The sequence below is a fragment of the Bos indicus x Bos taurus genome, chromosome 2 (assembly GCF_003369695.1).
Source record: "Bos indicus x Bos taurus breed Angus x Brahman F1 hybrid chromosome 2, Bos_hybrid_MaternalHap_v2.0, whole genome shotgun sequence".
In the NCBI taxonomy this organism is placed as follows: Eukaryota; Metazoa; Chordata; class Mammalia; order Artiodactyla; family Bovidae; genus Bos; species Bos indicus x Bos taurus.
In genome coordinates this window covers 6,949,574-6,969,542 of record NC_040077.1, presented here as the reverse complement: position 1 = coordinate 6,969,542, position 19,969 = coordinate 6,949,574, and the positions used below count along the sequence as shown (strand labels likewise).

At 37.4% G+C, this 19,969-nt stretch overlaps 1 protein-coding gene across 1 annotated transcript in view; it reads right to left on the bottom strand.

Moving 5' to 3' along the window:
- The window catches only part of COL5A2 (collagen type V alpha 2 chain), a 168,034-nt gene extending 148,589 nt beyond the window's left edge, over positions 1-19,445 (bottom strand). The window contains exon 1 of the mRNA XM_027555673.1: positions 18,994-19,445. Coding sequence (XP_027411474.1) covers positions 18,994-19,090 — 97 coding nt within the window. The 5' untranslated portion in view covers positions 19,091-19,445. The remainder of the gene's footprint in view (positions 1-18,993) is intronic.
- Positions 19,446-19,969: the final 524 nt, after the last annotated feature.

Here is a 19,969-nt window from a genome sequence, read left to right as displayed (position 1 = left end):
TTATACTTTCCCTAGTCTTTGCCTGTAACAGGTTTGGTCTTACTGAAATCTTTAGGAATGTGGCACTGCATAGAACTGATTTTCATATAGTAGTGTGGAGTGCTTTTCCTGGTAACTAAAACTGTCTTTCTCTTTCCTTTTCTTCTCTCTATGAGATACAATTGAAAGCATCTTGGACTGGGAACCTTGGTTCTCTGACCAATGTCTGCTGCATCATCTATGCCTATGCATCTCAATCCCTCATCTGTAATCTAAGGTGTTTAGATTTACAGGGACATCAAAAGAGTGGATGCACTTTGTGAATTGTATGATTTTTTTTAGGTATAGTGTGATATTATTACTAATAAAAGCAGAAAAATCTGAAAATAAACATCAACCGAGTATAGCCTACAGGCCCGTAAAGGCTATACTACTCTAGCCTTGCCTCTGAGAGAGTGAATCTCTTTTTAGTAACAGTTGACCTTTAGTGGGGCTGAAGTGGGGGGTGGGGAGAGTTAGTAACTGATGGAAATTTGAAGCGGACTATCCAAAAGCACAACTCATTGCCTAGTCAGAAAAAGGAACATCACGTGTCATGATGCAAGCATTTTGAGCAACTGTTTGGTATCTAATCGACATTCACAATAAAAACAAATGACTTACTGATAACTTAATCTTTACATGATGCTAGCACAAGCAGAGCACTAGGTGAAACAATTGGTCTCAAACAACATCCTAGTTAGTATATGTACTCTGTTTAAATTAAGTTGATTCAATTTTAATTTAAATTAAAATAGTTGCATTAAAATGATTGAGATATTAAAAATGATTGAGACAATAAAAAGAGTTGATGTGCTCAAGCATGAACAATCACACCCTCACCTCTTGCACCCCAAACATATCTCTTTCCCCTGAAGCTACATCTGCATCTTTACCTGCCTGTATCTAAGGTCACATACAATAGCCAATCTCTTAGACCCTAACTCCTCTCCCCTCACACCCAGTGCTGCATCTTTCTAAATCCTGGTCAGTCTATACCCTCTTTCTTTCTGTATCTTTGACATCTGACATCTGTCCCTCCAAGGGACTCTTTCTTTCAGTTTATGAACTGTCATCTGAAAACAAAATAAAACAAAAATCCTCATTTGACTCTACCTAACTATGGTCCTATATCTCTTCTTCTCCTTACAACTAAGTTGCTTAATAAATAGGGAAAGAAAAAAAAAAGTCTATACCTTCTGTCTCTGTTGTTGTTGTATTGAATTTTAAAATAAGTAATAAATTATCCCCAAAAGTCAAGTCTCTAATAATAAATGGGGCTTCCCTAGTGGCTTAGTAGTATCCAAGAATCCTCCTGCCAATGCAGGAGACGCAGGTTTGATACTTGGGTCGAGAAGAGGCCCCTGAGGAGGAAATGGCAACCCACTCCAGTCTTCTTGCCTAGAGAATCCCTAGGAGCCTGGCATTACAGTCCACGGGGTCACAAAGAGTCAGACATGACTTAGTGACTAAACAACAACGATAAATAGTAAATGAGATCATCCTGCATTCCATTCTCCAAGCCATCCAAGTAGTTGTATTTTCCTGTGAAACAATACTAAATTTACTTCTGAGTATTTCAAGCATTTTTTTTCCTATCTACACACTATTTACTTGCTCCTCTTATCTCATTTTGGTTACTGTCCATTCATCATTCATATTTTGGATTTATCTCCTCCAGGAAACCAACCTTTGCTCTAATGGGTGAGTTGAATATTCCCATGCAATTCTTTTTCATCATATTTATTATTATATTGTTTTATAATTATTTGTTCATATGTCTATTGCTCTCATTTGGATGTCCCTTAAATACAGGTAGTATATCTTTGCATCCCTATAACCTGAGTAAAATCATGGTAAGTAAAATAGGTAAGTTATAAAATTAACTTACATTTGTATTTATTAAGTCAATTAGTGTGCTTTGAGGTATGTATTTTTATGCGGCTTCACACAAAAGTGCACTAAATACAGCTAAGTGAAAGTGAAGTCACTCAGTCATGTCCGACTCTTCGCGAACCCCTGGACTGCAGCCTACCAGGCTCCTCCACCCATGGGATTTTCCAAGCAAGAGTACTGGAGTGGGCTGCCATTGCCTTCTCCGAAATACAGCTAACCTATATGTAAAAACTCGTTCCATTTTTTAAAATTTGCTGTTACAAATGTAAAAACAACCAAGATTGAGTAATTGTTGTTGTCAGACAGCAATCTGACAATCAATGGAGAGAAGGCATTTTATTTGAATCATCAAGAGAAATATAATTTGTTCAAACTGTTAATCACAAGCATTTATTGAGTAGCTAATACATGCATAGCACTGAATCTGTATCTGACTTTCTGGGTTTGAGAAATGGTCTTTACACTCAAGGGGTATATGATATAAGTAGGGAACTAATGACATTTATTACTGTTGTTGTTTATTCACTAAGTTGTGTCCGACTCTTTTTCGACTCCATGGACTGTAGCCCATCCAGCTCCTTCTGTCCATGGGATTTCCCCAGGTAAGAACCCCGGAGTAGGTTACCATGTTCTTCCCCAATGACATTAAGTGAAATTAAAACAATAGGTTATATGGAAAAGGTTTTTATTAAATGCTAACTATGTCAAAGAAAGGAGAAGTGCTACAGTTTAGAGAAAAGAGCATAATCAAAAGGTTTCAAAGAGGATACACATCGGACTTGACCAGGACTTGAAGGATGTGGATGTGTTAGACGAGGATGACATAGACAGAGGAAATAATGGGGTGAATGCAGGGGAAGACTGCTCAGGTGTTCCCTCCTCTGAGACCTTCCCTGACCTCGCATCCCGCCTTCCACCTCTCAGGCACTGTGTGGTAGGGATGCCTCCTAGACACCGTCTTGCATGTAGTAGTCAATTGTTCTTGATTTTTATTTGTACTCTTTAGACAATTAGCTCCCTGAGCCAGAGGCGGTGGGAGGAGGGGGTGGGGCGGCGGGGAGATTAAATACTTGTTTCTGTATCTTTCAGTAAAGTGCCTGGTTAACAATAAGTACTCATTAATCATTATAATAAATAATGAAGGGATGAAAGTAGGTTGCATGGTGGGAATATACTGCTCTGTAGAGAAAAGCAAGTCAAAATCATCATTGCTTGAGATCAGAAAACTATTTCTTTAAAAAAAAAAAAAAGTCAAAATTTTCAGAATCATCTGAAGCAAATTCTGTCACTAAAACACTTATATAATGGTTTTTGAGAATAGAATGAGATTTATATTCCCTAAAGAAGTGAACTATTGTTATCTGCTTTGAGATGACCAAGTATATCTCATTATCAACGAGTACATTAATCTAAAACCTGACAGCTTTCTCCCACTGGTATTTCTGATTTTAACATGGATTGTGAGCATTTGTGAGTGCCTTTTAAAAATCTTATCAGATTTTTAATTTAAACTTTTCCTGTATCTTAATTAAACAAACATACTTCTTGTAAAGACATTTTTAAGGCCATTTTCTGCCCAGAATGCCTGGGAGTGAAATTCTAGCAGATCTTGGATACCTAAATGTTTAGAGAACTAAATCCCTATTAGTGAAGGAGGAAAACTGGGAAATAAAACACAAAAATGGAGTTCCTCATTTTCCCTGAAGAAAACGGGAGGCAAGTAGCATGTTCCAAAAAGTTCTCCAGTCTTCTGGCCTGGAAAACCTCACGGACAGAAGAGACTGGCAGGCTACGGTCCAGGTGGTTGAAAAGAGTCAAACATGACTGAAGCAACTTAGCATGGTGTTGTTGTTTAGTCACTCAGTCGTGACTGACTCTTTGCAACCCCATATGCTCAAAAAATATCAATGGATTAAATCAAACCTTCTAAATATTCAAACTAAATATGTAAATATCTCCCAACAAACATTATTAATAAAGAAAAATAAGGACTCGGGAACAGGTATAAGGAATCAAGAACAATCATGATAATCTCATGATCTACTCTTCAGGGAAATCTCATAAGCTTTAAATTCTCCTTCCTTCTATTCTTCCTTCCTTCCACCTTTTTGTAAAAGGCTAGATAAAATAGCAGTTTAGTAGGTTCAGCAGATTGCCAGGAAAAGTAAGCAATGTCCTCACTGCAAAGACAAATCCATCAGCTTTAAGGGCAAGAGCCTAGTATGCCACTAAACTTTGACCACTATCCCACCAAAAAATATTTATAGAGCATCAAGTCTTAGGATTGAAAACTAGTGTAACACAGCACTGAATGTATTTACAAATTTTCTAATTGAAAAATTCAAAGTTAATCTGAAATATACAAAACTTATTGCCAGATTATTGTGAATTTTTTTTTCACAATTACCTTTACAACAAAGTCTAGAAACTTTGTAAAGCCATTTGTGTGTGTGTGTGCTAAATCACTTCAGTCATGTCTGACTCTTTGTGACCCTATGGATTGCCAGGTTCCTCTGTCCATGGAATTCTCCAGGCAAGCATACTGGAGTGGGTGGCTATTCCCTCCTCCAGGGGATCTTCCCAACCCAGGGATTTAACACAGGTCTCCCGCATTGCAGACAGATTCTTTACTATCTGAGCCACCTAGGACACCTGAAAAGCCATTCACTGGAAAACGGATTATTTTGGAAGTTGCGTTACTTAAATAAATCATAGTAAGGTAGTCTCCTGCCAATGCAGGAGACGTAAGACTCAGCTTCAATCCCAGGGTTGGGAAGATTCCCTGGAGGGCAGAATGGCAACCCACTCCAGTATTCTCGCCTGGAGAATCCCATAGACAGAAGAGCCTGGCAGGCTGCCTTCCATAGGGTCGCAAAGAGTCAAATATGACTGAAGCGACTTAGCACAATGTTGTTGTTCAGTCACTCAGTCGTGTCTGACTCTTTGCAACCCCATGGACTGCAGCACACCAGGCATCCTTGTCCTTCACCATCTCCTGGATCTAGCTCAAATCCGTGTCCACTGAGTCAGTGGTATCAGGGTCTTTTCTTGTGAGTCAGCTCTTCACATCAGGTGGCCAAAGTACTGGAGTTTCAGCTTCAGCATCAGTCCTTCCAATGAATAGTCAGAATTGATTTCCTTTAGGATTGACTGGTTTGATCTCCTTTCAGTCAAGGGACTCTCAAGAGTCTTCTCCAACACCACAGCTCTAAAGCATCAATTCTGCAGTGCTCAGCCTTACACACAGGTAAATAACCAGAAACTTGGATCAAAACTTCAAATCCTAATTTTAAAATACAGAAAGATATTACCTACAGAAATTATGCATAATGCTTCAACCTACCAAAACTCATACATGAAATTCTTCATGGTGGTATAGCACAAATCTAACCTATGTGAATAAGTTTATGTAAACCTTCTATAGTCCTAGACTTTCAGAGTAGGAAGTAGCCCTGGACAATATACCATAGGTCTTACAGAGGAGGAAACTGAGGCCCAGAGATTTAAAATCACTTCCGCAAGATCACCAATTTAGTTCATGACAGAGCTACAATTAGAATGCAGATTTCCTGCGACCTGGTCTAGTTTTAATTTAGAAACTTTTCTTTAAAATTATTTCAACAATTCATTCATGAAAGAAAGAAACAGTCTATTTAGTTGAGGCCCTCATCTCTTTAACTGCATGTTTCTCTCTGAACAAGTAGAGAGTCTTAAAATATACCAGAAAGTAGACAGGCTTGAGGGATGATGGAACCTTTGTCTAAACACTTGGCTCAGATTGCTATGGATATTTATCATCAGTTTAAACTTCTGTCTCACAGTCACCTTCTGACCCAGGGAAAAGGGATACCATGCTGCAAACAGGCCCTCAGAGCTTAACTTTGATTTTGAGACAGGCTTCCTGATGAGAGATGAATAGGGAAAAAGTGATAACAACAGTGGATTCAGCCTTCTGCCAGGAAGCTACATTTTTGCTTGTAGAGAGACTGCAGTCCAGTTATATTAGAAAAATCACGTTTTGTTTTTCCATCTGTTCTGTTTATCCTCAAGGCAAGGTCTCTATTCTCATTTTTTCCTATTTAATTCCTATTTTGGGGTTTGGGGAGTTTTCTGGATGGTTATGTAAGCAAGGTATTTTACTCTCTGCAATTCAAGGTTTTAAAGAAACCCACTAACTTACTTTCTTTCATTTTCATAAAGAATTTTCTGTTACTTTGGATTATAAATATTTCTTATTTACCTAAAATAAACACTTATTTTATATTCATCTAAAATTTAATTACAATAAACCATATAGACCCTTACTGAGGATTTTAAATCTGACACAGAATTTCTGCAGACATTATTATAAATTCTTCATTCTGAACCTGTGAGATAGAAAAATAAAAAGTATTATCCATGTTTTATAAATGAGGAAATTAAGGTTCCAACATATTATATTTATAAGGTATTTATGAGGAAAGAATCAGGACTTTACTAGAGTTGTCTGACTCGGGGCCAAGTGCTCTTTGGACCCCGTTGCCATGTTGCATTAGGAGAAGTGGAATGAGCTCACACAGCTCCTTCTTCCACCTTGACCACCCAGGTGGAGGTGCACACCATCCCTTATAAAAGCATTGCCAGGGTCCAAATAAGTCTGTCTTGAACCAGTGAAATCTCAGGAAAGGAAATAAATGCTGTATATATTGAGCAGTAATACTTTTACTTTTCTGGAACAACTCTACATGAACTAAATGTTCAAACAATTACCAAAAGCATTACAACAGAAAAAAAGAATAAAATCAAATGAGTATATGTACCACTCAGTTTGTGAATGCATCTTAATACCAAAGTAAAACTTTCAGGAGTTGTACCGGTTTGCTTTTCCTTTGTGAATAATCAAGAGCTGAGCACAGGCCTGGCCCAAGGGAAAAGCACAAAATAAACAAAATTTCTTATCACCATTTCACTCCGCCCCACCCCCATCCCCGGCCCTGTTCTGCTCCAGGAATTCTGCTCCTCCATCATTTCTCTTACCATTTTAGTAACTAGGAATGGTCTGATAAAAATTATTTCAGTTATGGGGAAAACTCTAATGGCCCAACCAGAGGATTCATCCTAAAAGAATAATATCTACTTTTCTTCAGTGCCTATAAATTGCAATTCAATTTTTCAATATGCAGATGAAAGTAGGGAATCTCAAAGATCCGTACCTTGCTCAAGGTCACAAGGTTGCAAAAACGCAGGATTCAAATGTGAGACTCCAAAGACCCAGGCTCTGTTAATTGCTTTTTGAAACTAAATGGAAAAGGAGAAGTTCTAAATGTAAAAACTGTTTACTGTTAAAAGTCCTAAGTGTAGAAAAATGGTAGTAATTGGGAGTTGAAGAAATTTACCAGAATTAAAAAAATCTAACTGTGAGACCTTACCCTCTTCCTACTATTCCTATGGCCTATTTGGCCTAGTTATAAGTATCTATGTTGTTAGCTCAAAATAATAGAGATGCAGAACTGTGGTTGTGTTTATGTGTTTTTTCCAAAATGAACGTGTCTTAGGCATATAGGGTTAAAAAAATTAGAGAAATCTAAGAAAAAAAATTAAGAGATATCACAAACTTTCCCAGCCTCTTTGAAATTTTCCAAATAAATCCCACAAGACACGATAGCCTTCAATGAGGCTATCTGTGCCAACTGTTAATTGGTATCCTTGGGTAGAGTACCACAGAAAACTCATCTTCCCATCTACTTATACCTGGTATATGATGCACAATCATACAGTTCTATTCTGAAGAAACTCAAATATCCTCTTCAGAAACAGTGGGAATCCTGCAGATAAATTTCCATTTTGATTATACGAAGTCAACTTTCAGTTTCTATTAGAATGGATTTGCAGTGATTCTAGTGTCTTGACATCCACGGACAAACACAGAATGTCCATGACAGCTGTGCTTCATCTGCCTGTGGTGTGAGCCATAGAGTCCACCCAGTACTGGGACTTTCACCCAGAGCCATGATGTCAGCTGATTTTGATGGCCAGAGACTATTGGGGGAAAATCATAGAAGGCAAATTACCATATAATAATATACTCAGACTGGGTGAATGCTCAGTCGCTCAGTTGTGTACGACTCTTTGCGACCTCATGGACTGTAGCCCATCAGGCTCCTCTGTCCATGGGATTTTCCAGGCAAGCATACTGGAGTGGGTTGCCATGCCCTTCTCTTGGGGGTCTTCCCAACCCAGGGGATCTTCCCCATCCAGGGATCAAATCCATATCTCTTAAGTCTCGTGCATTGGCAGGAGGGTTCTTTCCCAGCAGCACCACCTGAGAATCCCATATTTGAGAAGGAGACATCCAAATAAACCTTCAGTGTGAGACCTTGATTCTCAGGTAGATTCCAGAATGCCTTTCCTTCAAACTGAAAGTTTAAAGCATATTTCCCATAAAAAAAAATTAAAAGTCATCTACTTCAAAACTGTTTTCTTAAAACTGGAACTGCTTGTCCTCCTAGGACTTTAGCAACACTGCATCCACAGAACAGATGTGGAGGGGGTACCAGGTAGATCAAGTGAGTATAGCTTTAACAGTTTTATGAAATATTTATATCCTGAATGTACCAAAATATCGTGAAAATACTAATTATCATAAAACACTTAATTTAATTTCATCATCCTCCACATACTCAAACACAAACACTGCCAACGGAACTTTGAATGCATTCACTGATTAATTTCTTTAGAACTCATTGTTTCCATCTTGATTCATAAAGGAATTACCCCATTTTTTTTTTTTAATGAAATAGATTACAAGTATTCTGAAATCTTCCCAGGCTAATGAGAATTCCATTGATTCAGGAACTTATTAGTTGTTTCTCAATAAAATTCAGTTCAGTTTTAATGTGCCTAAGGGAGAAAATAAAAACACAAACAAACACATGCCTAATCTAACACGTAGAGACCAAGATTTAAAAGGAAACGGGGAAGGGATGAAAAAAGAAGTCATTTTTTTGGGAATACTCAGAAAGACATAATACTCGTAGCACCTGAAAGCTTTAACACAAGCTGTCAATGGAATGTTCAATTGTTCCTCCTTCATTGACTCCAAGTGTTTTTTCCTTTGTTTCAGCACAAAAAGAAGATTCCTATATCAGAACCACTCATTTGCCTTAGAATGGCCAGTGCCCTTCTGCCTTTCAAAAGAAAGTATAAGCTTTCTTTATAAAACTTCAGAGGGTTTGTGTTTGTAGCCAAAGACCAGAAAACTAGAAACTTTTTCCTTGCAGTTCATCTTCCCATGGTAACCAGTTAACCTCACTGTTCACCCACCAGTCCGTCCTATCAGAAACTCTAGATGAAAGTTGAGCACTAAATGAGAAGCATAATGTTCTGAATTAAATTGTAACTTAATCATTTCTTCAATAGAAAGCTCTGGAAAGAATGAGAAAGAAAAAATTTAAAAATAATTTCAAACTAGCATAAATGAATCTGATAGGTTCTTCTACATCAGGAGCAAATAATAACTATATAACTGCTTTTTAAGCAGTTAAACTTTTTAATGAAAGTATTAAATCTCTATAAATAAGTTGTATTTCCTATGGGAAGTATCCACATTTTTAAATTCCATAATGAAAAACTCTAAAGCTTATGGCTACAGAACAGCTCTAGTGAATAAAAAAAAATTTTAATTAAAGTAATTCATAGCTACTAATTATCTGGTGAAATTTCATGCACATACCTTCTTCCAAATGAAACCCATCATTTTGTTCAAGTTTGAAAAACTGAGAAGAAAGAAAACTGCAGCAAAATAAGGAAAGTGTGAGCATGAAGAATGTGCCTACATTTTACATCAGTGTCTGCTTTCTGGAGTCAATTTCACAAAAATCTCCTGGGAGTGAAGGGAGTGAAGAAACCAGCAGCCTTTGGAAAATGAGGAGACTTGCTGCAAAATCTGGGAAAAGATGATCACTCCCACTACTGTATCCAATAGTCCTGGGAGCTGCCTTGTAAATCCCCGTGCAGTGAAGCAATTTCTCTCATTCCAGATGCAACCCAGAGGGTGGAAAGGGTGGAAAAGAAGCTTCCAGTTTTTAATACAGACTTTTATGACTATCATATTTTGAGAAAACAAACTCTGAAACAGACAGAGCTGGTAGACAGAATGAGGCAGCAGTGTGGCATGGAATGGGCCGTGCTTGGCTTGCTCACATCTTGGAGACAATGGCAGAGAATGAAATGTGTGTGGGGTGTGAAACAGGAGAGCAGGAGTAACGCTTCAAATCACATGGCCCTTAGAAAATATTTAATGGAAAGAGGTTTTTATTTCTTTTTTTTCCCATAGTAAACCTACACAAGAAGACACTACAGTCCATTTGCTTTTCTATTGGAAAGGCAAAATGTATAAGTAAGCTTAAAATATAGCCTATTTAGACATTAGATAAAAATACTGATGCACTGCCTAAGTGACTGTAGTAGATAAAATGTGCATTTTAAGTTTTACAACAACTTTAATCTCTTTGAGAGAAAAGTTGTTTATTTTTTCCATAACATCTAACATTTTGGTTCTTATAATTACCCAATAAGCATTTATTATTATTGTTATATTATTAAATAGTTGAATAATAATATCAACTGGATACTTATGTTGGATAATAGTATCAATAATCATTTGATGAGCTCCTACTCCTTGTCAGGAACCATACTACTATGTAGGTGGTTTAATAAATGATAGTCTTCAAAATAATTATTCAAGGTAAATATTACTACTCTAATTTTATAGACGAGAAAACTAAAATATAGAGCACTCAAGAAAATTACTCAAGAATATGCAAATGTAACTTGAAAAATCTAAATCTGAAATTGGTTCACTCATATGTGAATGAATAAATAGTGGGAGAGTTTTTTTTAGATTTTGAAAAAATAATATTCAATTGGCCTTTGTGCAAGGAATAGCAATCATATACCTAATAGATAAAATAATTTTATGACATGCAGTGGAACCTGGGACGTAGACTAAGGAAAAGTGTGTGTGCGTGTATGTCATGGGAGGTGAGAACTACAGGCAATTCCTTATTTTGAGGCAAAGAATGATAGTCACGGGACTAAAATTCTAGAAATGAGACAGATCATGAAAGGTCTTATATGCTTTGCTTAGGAGCTTGAACATTATTCCTTCCTCAAGTTATGGAAGTCAATGGAAGGTTTTAAGGAAGGTAATGAAGTGATCAGATTTTAGCAACAGAGGTGGTCCCAATAGGTACAGATGGGAAGTAGCCACATGAGAGCCAAAGAGATAAACTTACATGCTACTGCAGTAAAAAGCAGTAATCCATGAGAGCTTATACTGGGGTGTTTGTAGTAGAGATGGAGAGGAGGTATATTTGAGAAATATTTAGCAGGTACAACGGTAGAATTTGGTAACTGATTAGATTTTTGCTTGAATAACCGAGTAGGATGATGTTGCCATTAACTGACATAAAGAATACATGAGAAAGATGATCCTGTCTGGAAGGAAAGGTAATGTGTTGAGTTTTGGGCATGCTGAACTTGAAGTGGTTATGGACCAGCCAGTGGGAAATTGGGTATTCCGAAGTTCATGTGGAAGGTCAGGGTTGAAGAGAGAGATTTGAAAATGATCAGCAATTAGTTGTTAAGCAAAACCCTGGGAGTAAGATTCCTAGATAATCTAGGAAGAGAATAGACAGAACCAGTGGACTAAATCCTATGAGAAAACAAAGTGCTAAGGGATAAAAAAGAGAGAGAGAGAGAGAAGGAGCCCATGAAGCTGAGAAGGAAAGGTCAGGAAGGTAAAGCGAGAACCTTCAGAGCACAGCCTTTCAAGAAAGCTGGGGTCGTTAACGGTAGGTGAAAGGAGTCCACTGGAACGTCACACATTACTGGACAAGCTTAAGAGGAATAGAGGGAGTAAAAGTGAGGGTGTGTGGGGTGAGCGAGGGCACAGAGTCACACAGAAAACTGTTCTGCTCCTTTAAAGCAGCTAGGCTAAGAGTAAAGGGTGAAAGCCGGATGCAGGCCCTGGGAGAGAGCTGAGCTTGTTTACAGGCTAAGGGGAAAGAGCTCATAGGAAGGAAGCTGTTGAAGTTATGGAAAAGAGAGCACGATTAACAGAGCAACTTGCCCCAGGAGGTGGAGAACAAACAAAATACAGAAGGAGGACAAATCCGGAAGGTTCTTCAAAACAAATTCAAAGATTTGGCAACAGTAGAATTTATGCCACCAAGATTTATAGCTGTGATGACTGAGATCAGACCAAAATATCACTTTGTGAGTCTCACGTAAATGCTCTAAAATTGCCTTCAGGTAAATTTCCCAAATGACCCTCTTAAGAGTTCCATCAGATTGACAGGAGTGTGTATAATTTCTACAAATTCAGATGAGGACCCAAAGGTTTGGTAAGGTTTGTTGTTGTTGTTCAGTCACTAAGTCGTGTCTGACTCTTTGTGATCCCCATGGACTGCAGCATGGCAGGTTTCCCTGGAGTCTGCTCAAACTCATGTCCAGTGATTTGGTGATGCCACCAAACCACCTCATTGTCTGTGGCTCTCTTCTCCTCCTGCCCTCAAAAAAGGAGTCTAAAGGTTGCCGGACTCCTAAATAGCAGAGATGGATCAGAATCCAGGTGTCCTCCCAGTGATGGCGAGACCGTGGCTTACTTTACTTACTAAAGTATGTAGACTACAACAGGGCTATGATGTTCAGGTTGCAAGCAACAGTGTCATCTTTAAACTGAACTTATAATTCTGATTAAATAGACACCCAGAAAAAAAAAGGAAAGAAAACCAACTGTGAGACTGTCTTTCCTCCTTCCCAGATGTACACTAAAAAAAAAACCACTTTTTAAAGCACACAAACATTTTCGAGTTTGAAAATTATACCAGAAAGCTATAGAGACAATGTTCACTAATTTATTGATGCTAACGTTTTAACAGTGTTAATGTTACTTCTCTGTAGAAGACAACAAGTGGGTAAGGAAAATCTTGTTCTATCATAATGTCCCTGATACACTGTTCCTTAGGAAAAATACTCAGTATAAGATGAAGCCATCCTGATTTCTGTTGAAGGGTTTAGTTTTAAACATACCAATAAAATAAAGTAAAAACACTAAAGCCACCAAGGCAGTCACAACTTCAAAGAAAAATTTTCCACTGGATAGACTACTTCTCACACAAATGCCAAGAATAGATACTCTTTGTGTGTAATAGCTCTTCAGCATTAAATAAAATTTAGAAAAAGCCACATGAAATTTACATGAAAAGAAATTTAGAGGAAAACTGAACTGTCAATATATTCCTAGCAATTCCACTGTCTTATATAAACTTGTTCAACTTGCCAAAATGTACAGAGTAGATCAATTAATAATTAATAACTTTAGTCTTTTTTCCTACTATTATTATATCTCTCATATATAAATCTAAACTTTTCAATATTGTAATCTCAGAACACAAAACATCGGTCAAAAAGTGACTGATCCAATTTGAAATATTTTATAAATTTCCATGTAAGACTAAGAAATAATAGAGGAATTCTCCTTCAAGTACGAACAAACTATTTGATTAAAAAAAGAAAAAAAATAGATTAACATAACTTTAATCTCTAAGTCTCCTCCTCTCAAAACAAAACTTCCTCTTGATGTTTTTACTTAACATATGGCATTATGTGCACTTCTAGAATGATCAACGTGATGAGTCTTTGGCCTTCAGGGATATGATAAAAGTGTGAAGAGCAGGAAGTAACAGAAAGCAAAAAAAGACTATTAGTCACCTGGAAATACATTTTAATAGTGTGGCCTTTGTATAGTAGAATGATTCGTCTAACTTGCCATAAGGAGGACTGGGGTCTTGATTATTTTTTCCAGAAATGATTGTGAATTCACAATGTCTTATCTACAAATTTTCAGTAAGCAGGCTTATAAGTGAAAGGAATAGCAAGTTATTAGCAAAGTCACAGTGTGTAGCCTTAGAAGAGGAAGCCAACTGATGCCACATCAAGATCAAGAGTCTAGGCAGGGACTTAACACAGTGGTTCACCAGCATGAATCCATCACCTAGAAAGCTTCCCATATCCCATCCACAACCACCAAATCAGGCTATTTGGGAACAAGAGCAGCCTAGACTCTATACTGGCAACAAGCTCTTCAGGTGACTTTTTATGCAATCAGCTCAGCACTGATCTGTGTGGATTGCTTACCAACTAACCTAAAGAGTCATGATCAAAGTCTACCCTGCATTTGTCAATATAAAAAATTGACTGTACCTATCAATCTACCAATCACATATATAGAGAGATACTCTCCAAAATAAAGCCTCATTCTAATTTTTATAAAAGTAAAGTTATTTGAAGAGACTACAGAAAGAATTGTAAAGAATAAAAACCTAATGTTTAAGTGCCATCTGGTGTTCTTGGCTTTGTATTCTACCTAGGAATGAACAATAACCAGGGTAAGTCTGGTTACTCAACTATATTCTGTCCATTGAAACCAGATCCATTCCACTGAAAGTGGTTGACAATTATGCCCACTGTGGCCAGGATTACAGTTGCCTCCTAATAGCTATTCTCTCTTTTATATCCTCCATAACTCTATTCAACAGAATACATTGTCAGTGTTACCCAGCTAAGACTACATTTCCCAGCAGCCCTTGTAGCTTTGTGTGACCACATGACTTACAATTAAGTTGAAATGATATGCGGAGAAGGCAATGGCACCTCACTCCAGTACTCTTGCCTGGAAAATCCCATAGATGGAGGACCCTGGTGGGCTGCAGTCCATGGGGTCGCTAAGAGTCGGACAAGACTGTGCAACTTCACTTTCAGTTTTCACTTTCCACTTTCATGCATTGGAAAAGGAAATGGCAACCTACTCCAGTGTTCTTGCCTGGAGAATCCCAGGGACGGGGGAGCCTTGGTGGGCTGCTGTGAAGCGATTTAGCAGCAGCAGAAATGATATGATGACTTAACAATCTCCATTAAAAAAGAATCACAGCCTTTATCTCCTATTCTCTTTCTAGAAGCCAGGAAAGTAAATATAATGGCTGGGATTCCAATAGCTGTCTAGGAATTTAGAGCATCAAGAACTGTATCCTAGGAATATAAGAGAGCCAGAAAAAACTGAATCCCTGATGATTCTGTAAAGTTGGTAAACCAACCTTTTACTACTAAACTAGAAGCTTATAAAATAAGAAAAAAACACTTTTTTGTTGTTTAAACTACTACACTCTCCTATATGCAGGTGGACCTAGCTTAAAACATTCACTGTAAAAGAAAAGTGTACATATCCTACATGAGTATGATCCAAAGTATCAATTTCAACAGTAAAAAGTTTAAAACAATTTATGAGTGAACAAGTATCTTAAACTATATATTTGCATTCTCTACTGCCTTTAAAATGATCCCATCCAAGTACTGCTGAAAATCTCTTCAAGCTGAGTATTAAGCATTGTTTCTTGTTATTTGTATTTGAATGATGAGATAAATGCCAGACATAATATAATAAAATGCAGGAGGCCATGCTATAGAAAGGGCTTCCCTGTTGGCTCAGACGGTAAAGAATCCACCTGCAATGCAGAAGGCTTGAGTTAGATCCTTGGGTTGGGAAGATCCCCTTGAGGAAGGTATGGCAACTCACTCCAGTATTCTTGCCTAGAGAATCCCCATGGACAGAGGAGCCTGGCAGGCTACAGTCCATGCGGCTCCAAAGAGTTGGACACGACCGAGTGACTAAGTACGCATGCTATAGAAAGAACTGTGAGCCCCTCAGTTCAGTTCAGTCTCTCAGTGGTGTCCGATTCTTTGTGACCCCATGGACTGCAGCACTCCAGGTTTCCCTGTCCATCACCAACTCCCAGAGCTTGCTCAAACTCATGTCCATCAAGCCAATGATGCCATCCAAACATCTCATCCTCTGTGAGCCCCTCATCTCTTAGTAATCAGAAGTCAGCTTGGGTCCATGATACTAGTATAGCGTTACAAATAAGAGGGTTGCAAATTTATGGTCCATGAGCCACACTTGACATTCAAAATATACTGTATTTGGCTTAGGTAATACTTTCTGAAAATATTAGATATGAATGGCTGCAAGTGGGCATGCATCTTCAGTTCTCCACAGCCCTGCCATCACCTGTTGATATACACTCTCTTGCTTCACTTGTTGGTGTCATCTGCCTGACCTCTGAGAAGCACTGACATTTATAGTCTCTGGAAATAAAACACTACGCTTCTGTAGCTTTCCTTCTCTCCACTGTTTCTCTGTTGTTGAAATCAATGATTCATATCAAAGATTATTTTCCAAGATTAAGTATGTCCACTTCTAATAACAAGAATGTATTTAAGTATTAGATATTAGACCTTTGTTAGGTATTAGACCTAGGTATTAGACCTTTATTCAGGAATATAAAAATTAGTATAAATGCACTAGTATTTTCTCCTACAAAAAACAAATGGGAAAATCTCTTCAAGCAGCTCCCCCAAAACCAACACACTTCCACACACACACAAACTCATGCAAAGCTGATTTTTGTTATCTTAACTCATTTGTTTACATAATTTTACTTAATAGCCCCAACTAAAGTTAGTCCAACTCTCAAACTTTCTCACTTTTATGAATTTAAAAAATCAACTCAGTTCTTAAAATTTAGTGAGAAGTAGTAACAATTTTGGCTTAAGAGGCTCAAAGCTTTGTTTTCTTTTATCTCATCATTCATAAATATTTCTATAAGACATTATATATGTAACTTATGTAAAATATAAATTTTAAATTTCCAGTAAAAATAATCACAAACAGAAGAAAAATATACTTTGAAGTCCTGAAAAGAAAAAAAAACTTATTAAGTATGTACTTACATATGATAATAAGTCTCTACATTTCAAAGAGGACATATTCATACACAAAGTCAGCACCACATTATATGACTTAGAGCTAAAATTTGAAAAACATATTGTTTTGCATGTGTGCCTTAGAAACTTCTTTAGTTTAAAACATTTACTCTTCTCCAAACTTAAAATTACATGGAGTTTCAAAATTCTGATTCTTCTATTAAGTGTGTGACAAGCCTGAACAAGAAAAATAAAGTATTGCCAAGTATTCACACAATATAACTTAAACTAAAATATGCATGGTAAGTTCAAGTTATGTAGTTCTGAATATCCTGGATTCTGGAATTCTTTTTTATATCACCTTTAATTAAGATCTTAACTATTTACTTTTGCTATTGAATTTTACACATATTCTCTTAGCTTGAGTAACATAACTGAGCAATTTATGCTTTTACAATATGTATGCAAGCAATTTACCCTTTTTTCTGTAAAATGTTTGGAATTCTATGTTCTATGTTATTTGGATATACTGGGGAGAGAAGGCTTTTTTGCACCAAGCATCACATTTCTAACATTTATATAAAGTAGTATTAAGGTAAATTGAACTCTGCTCATTTTTCAGAAACACCTACAGTGTAATTACAACTATTTAAGAAAGTCTTTTAACATATGGCCTACTCCATATACTTTAGGAAACATTCATTTATTCACATGTTCAATTATTTTTATACCTTATAAATGAAAATTTTTATCTTAAAATATAGTAACAAGGAAAGTTGTGTAAAATTTTGAATGAAAGTTATTGGTTTTTCTGGTGGGGGAGGGGAGTCTTTTATATTCAGATATTTCTATTGCTATAATAATTTTGTGCATTTTTCCCTCCCCTTTCCTGACTTCTACTTCTTATTCTATTATCTCCCAGCCCTTCCAAACTACACATGCTTTTCACACCATTAGAAGGAAACTCAAGAGGTTTAATGTTCTATGAATTGTCTCATTTTTTAAAGCATAAAAAGTAAGATAAAAGTTTCAAGATTTCAGAAAGTGCCCCCTCTATGGGACTCTGGACAGATTCTTGGGTATTCATCCTAGATTCTTATTTTCACTCTAAATGTTTTTTAGACCTCGGGGTCTCTAGATTAATTTTATGAACATTTATAGAGCAAAAATACACAGAAACAGGTTTTAAATGTATATATAGCCATAAAATATATATGAAGGACAGTAACAGAAAAGTTTAATAAGTGTGCTAAGTTTTAAAAGCTTGAGTTTGATGTTAAATTGTTATGAAAATCTTTAAAGCCTATTATGAAAGAGTACATGTCTGTATTTGAAACTTCAGGCCTGGAGGGTAAGGATTTAACAATGTGAAACCAATTTAAATATTTTCTTATATTTGCTAGCAGCCACACATTTTTGCTTAACCATACCATAGAAAGCAATCCTAACATATGCAAATTTCATAGGAAAAAAATTGGTAACCAGGCAAGATTTGTCTTACATTTTTTAAAAAGAGAAGAAAGGAAACTTGTGTCTAATGAATAATGCCCGTGCAAATACTCCGTGATAAATAAATTATATAAGACATGCCGATTTCCTGCCTTCCGCCTCCAACAGGGAACCACCACTGTCCTGATAGTCAAGTCAGAAGGGTGGGAAAATAAGAAATCTGGCTTCTATAAACCTCTGCTATGGAGAAAGAAAGACTTGTCCCACAGAAACAAAAGTGATTGTAAGATCACAAATGAAACCAGAAGGGACGCAAAAATCTATAAAGAGAAAAGAATAAGGAGCCAAAGACAAAGAAAAATCAGTTATGAGTGGCTACAGAGGTTTTTCTAAACAAAGAATTTTATGAAGCAGCTAAAGTTCCGTACAAAAAAGGCTCCACCCTACTCTGCTTCTGCCGCGACTTTTCCTTGCTCTGAGAACTCTAGCCCACAGAACAGACCTCCTCTAAGAGTGTCTCTAGCCCTCCGTTTTAAGCACTCTCCTTTTCTTTTAAACTTCCCACTCTCCACATTCAGGGAAAAGGACTTATCCCAGGCTTTCCCAAAAAGAATTCAGTAGTGTACTCTTCGAACGGCACATGTAGAGGCTCCGGATTTACAAATGTCCCCGATTGTCTTCCGAGCCGTTTTCCAGGTGCAAATCTGTCAGCCCCCTTCTCAACTTCAAACCAGAACCTCCTCTTCATGCTCTTCCTGAGGTTTAATATTCCACCCATTTCCCAAACCGTGCAATAAACACCAGAAGGAAAGCAAACGGCAAACTTACCATCCTCGTCTTCTTCCTGGGCTTTTATTGAGACGAATTGCCCTAATAAAACAGTAAGAATGAGCAGAGGTCTTGCTTCCACCCAGTTTGCCATCATGTCTAAATATTAGACATGTGGGTCCTCCTGGGAGTTAAAAGTATATTCTAAGGTTATTGTAGCACCATGAAGTCAGCTGCGGGCTCTTCTTTCAGCACCAGCCCCAGCCCCAGGGCAGCCTCTGCAAACCCCCTTTTTCAGCACCGGCTCCAGCACAGTCTGCGAAAACTTTTTTCAAGCGATGCAGCTTTAAATAGGAAGAATGCTGCCTCCACTTCTTTTCCTGCCCCTTTTCAGCTTGTTCAGGCTCATAACCATCCAGTGTCTGCCAAGCAACGGTCTGATTGATGGTAAACAACCAAATCAGAACACAAGCCCCTGTGCCTTGAACTGTCCCTATTTCATTTATGTTTTAAACATAAATGTGGCTTAATCACAGTAGCAAACGTTTGTTTCTCTTTCCTTTTCTTTTTCTTTTTTTTTAAAGAAAGCCTGTTAGAAGGAAAGAGTCTTATTCTTCCCTCCCTAACCCTTCCCCCAGACACACACCCTTTCACTTTTCCCCTATAAGCTGAAAAGACATCAGGAAGGAAACACAGCCTTTCAGCCTAGTTTTTGGTATCTAGATAATTAAACCTTAAACTACCCACGTTAAACTTTCAAAGGGTCAAATTTTAACCCTTTCTTTTTTACTAAGGAGGACTTATTCTTGTCCCCTTGCTACATTCTGTTTCTTTTCCCAGATTCTGGAACAGGACCATTAAATGTCCAGGTGAATAAATTATTTTAGACAAATGCATCATACTTGGGATTAAGATCATCTCCTTATCTCTCCATCTCTCTTATTTAGGGAAATACATCTGCATCTCCTTCTTGTCCCAGAGAGTTTTATTATGCGGAAAAGCAGTCCACTTTGTCAGTGTAGAGGGATGGGAAGGA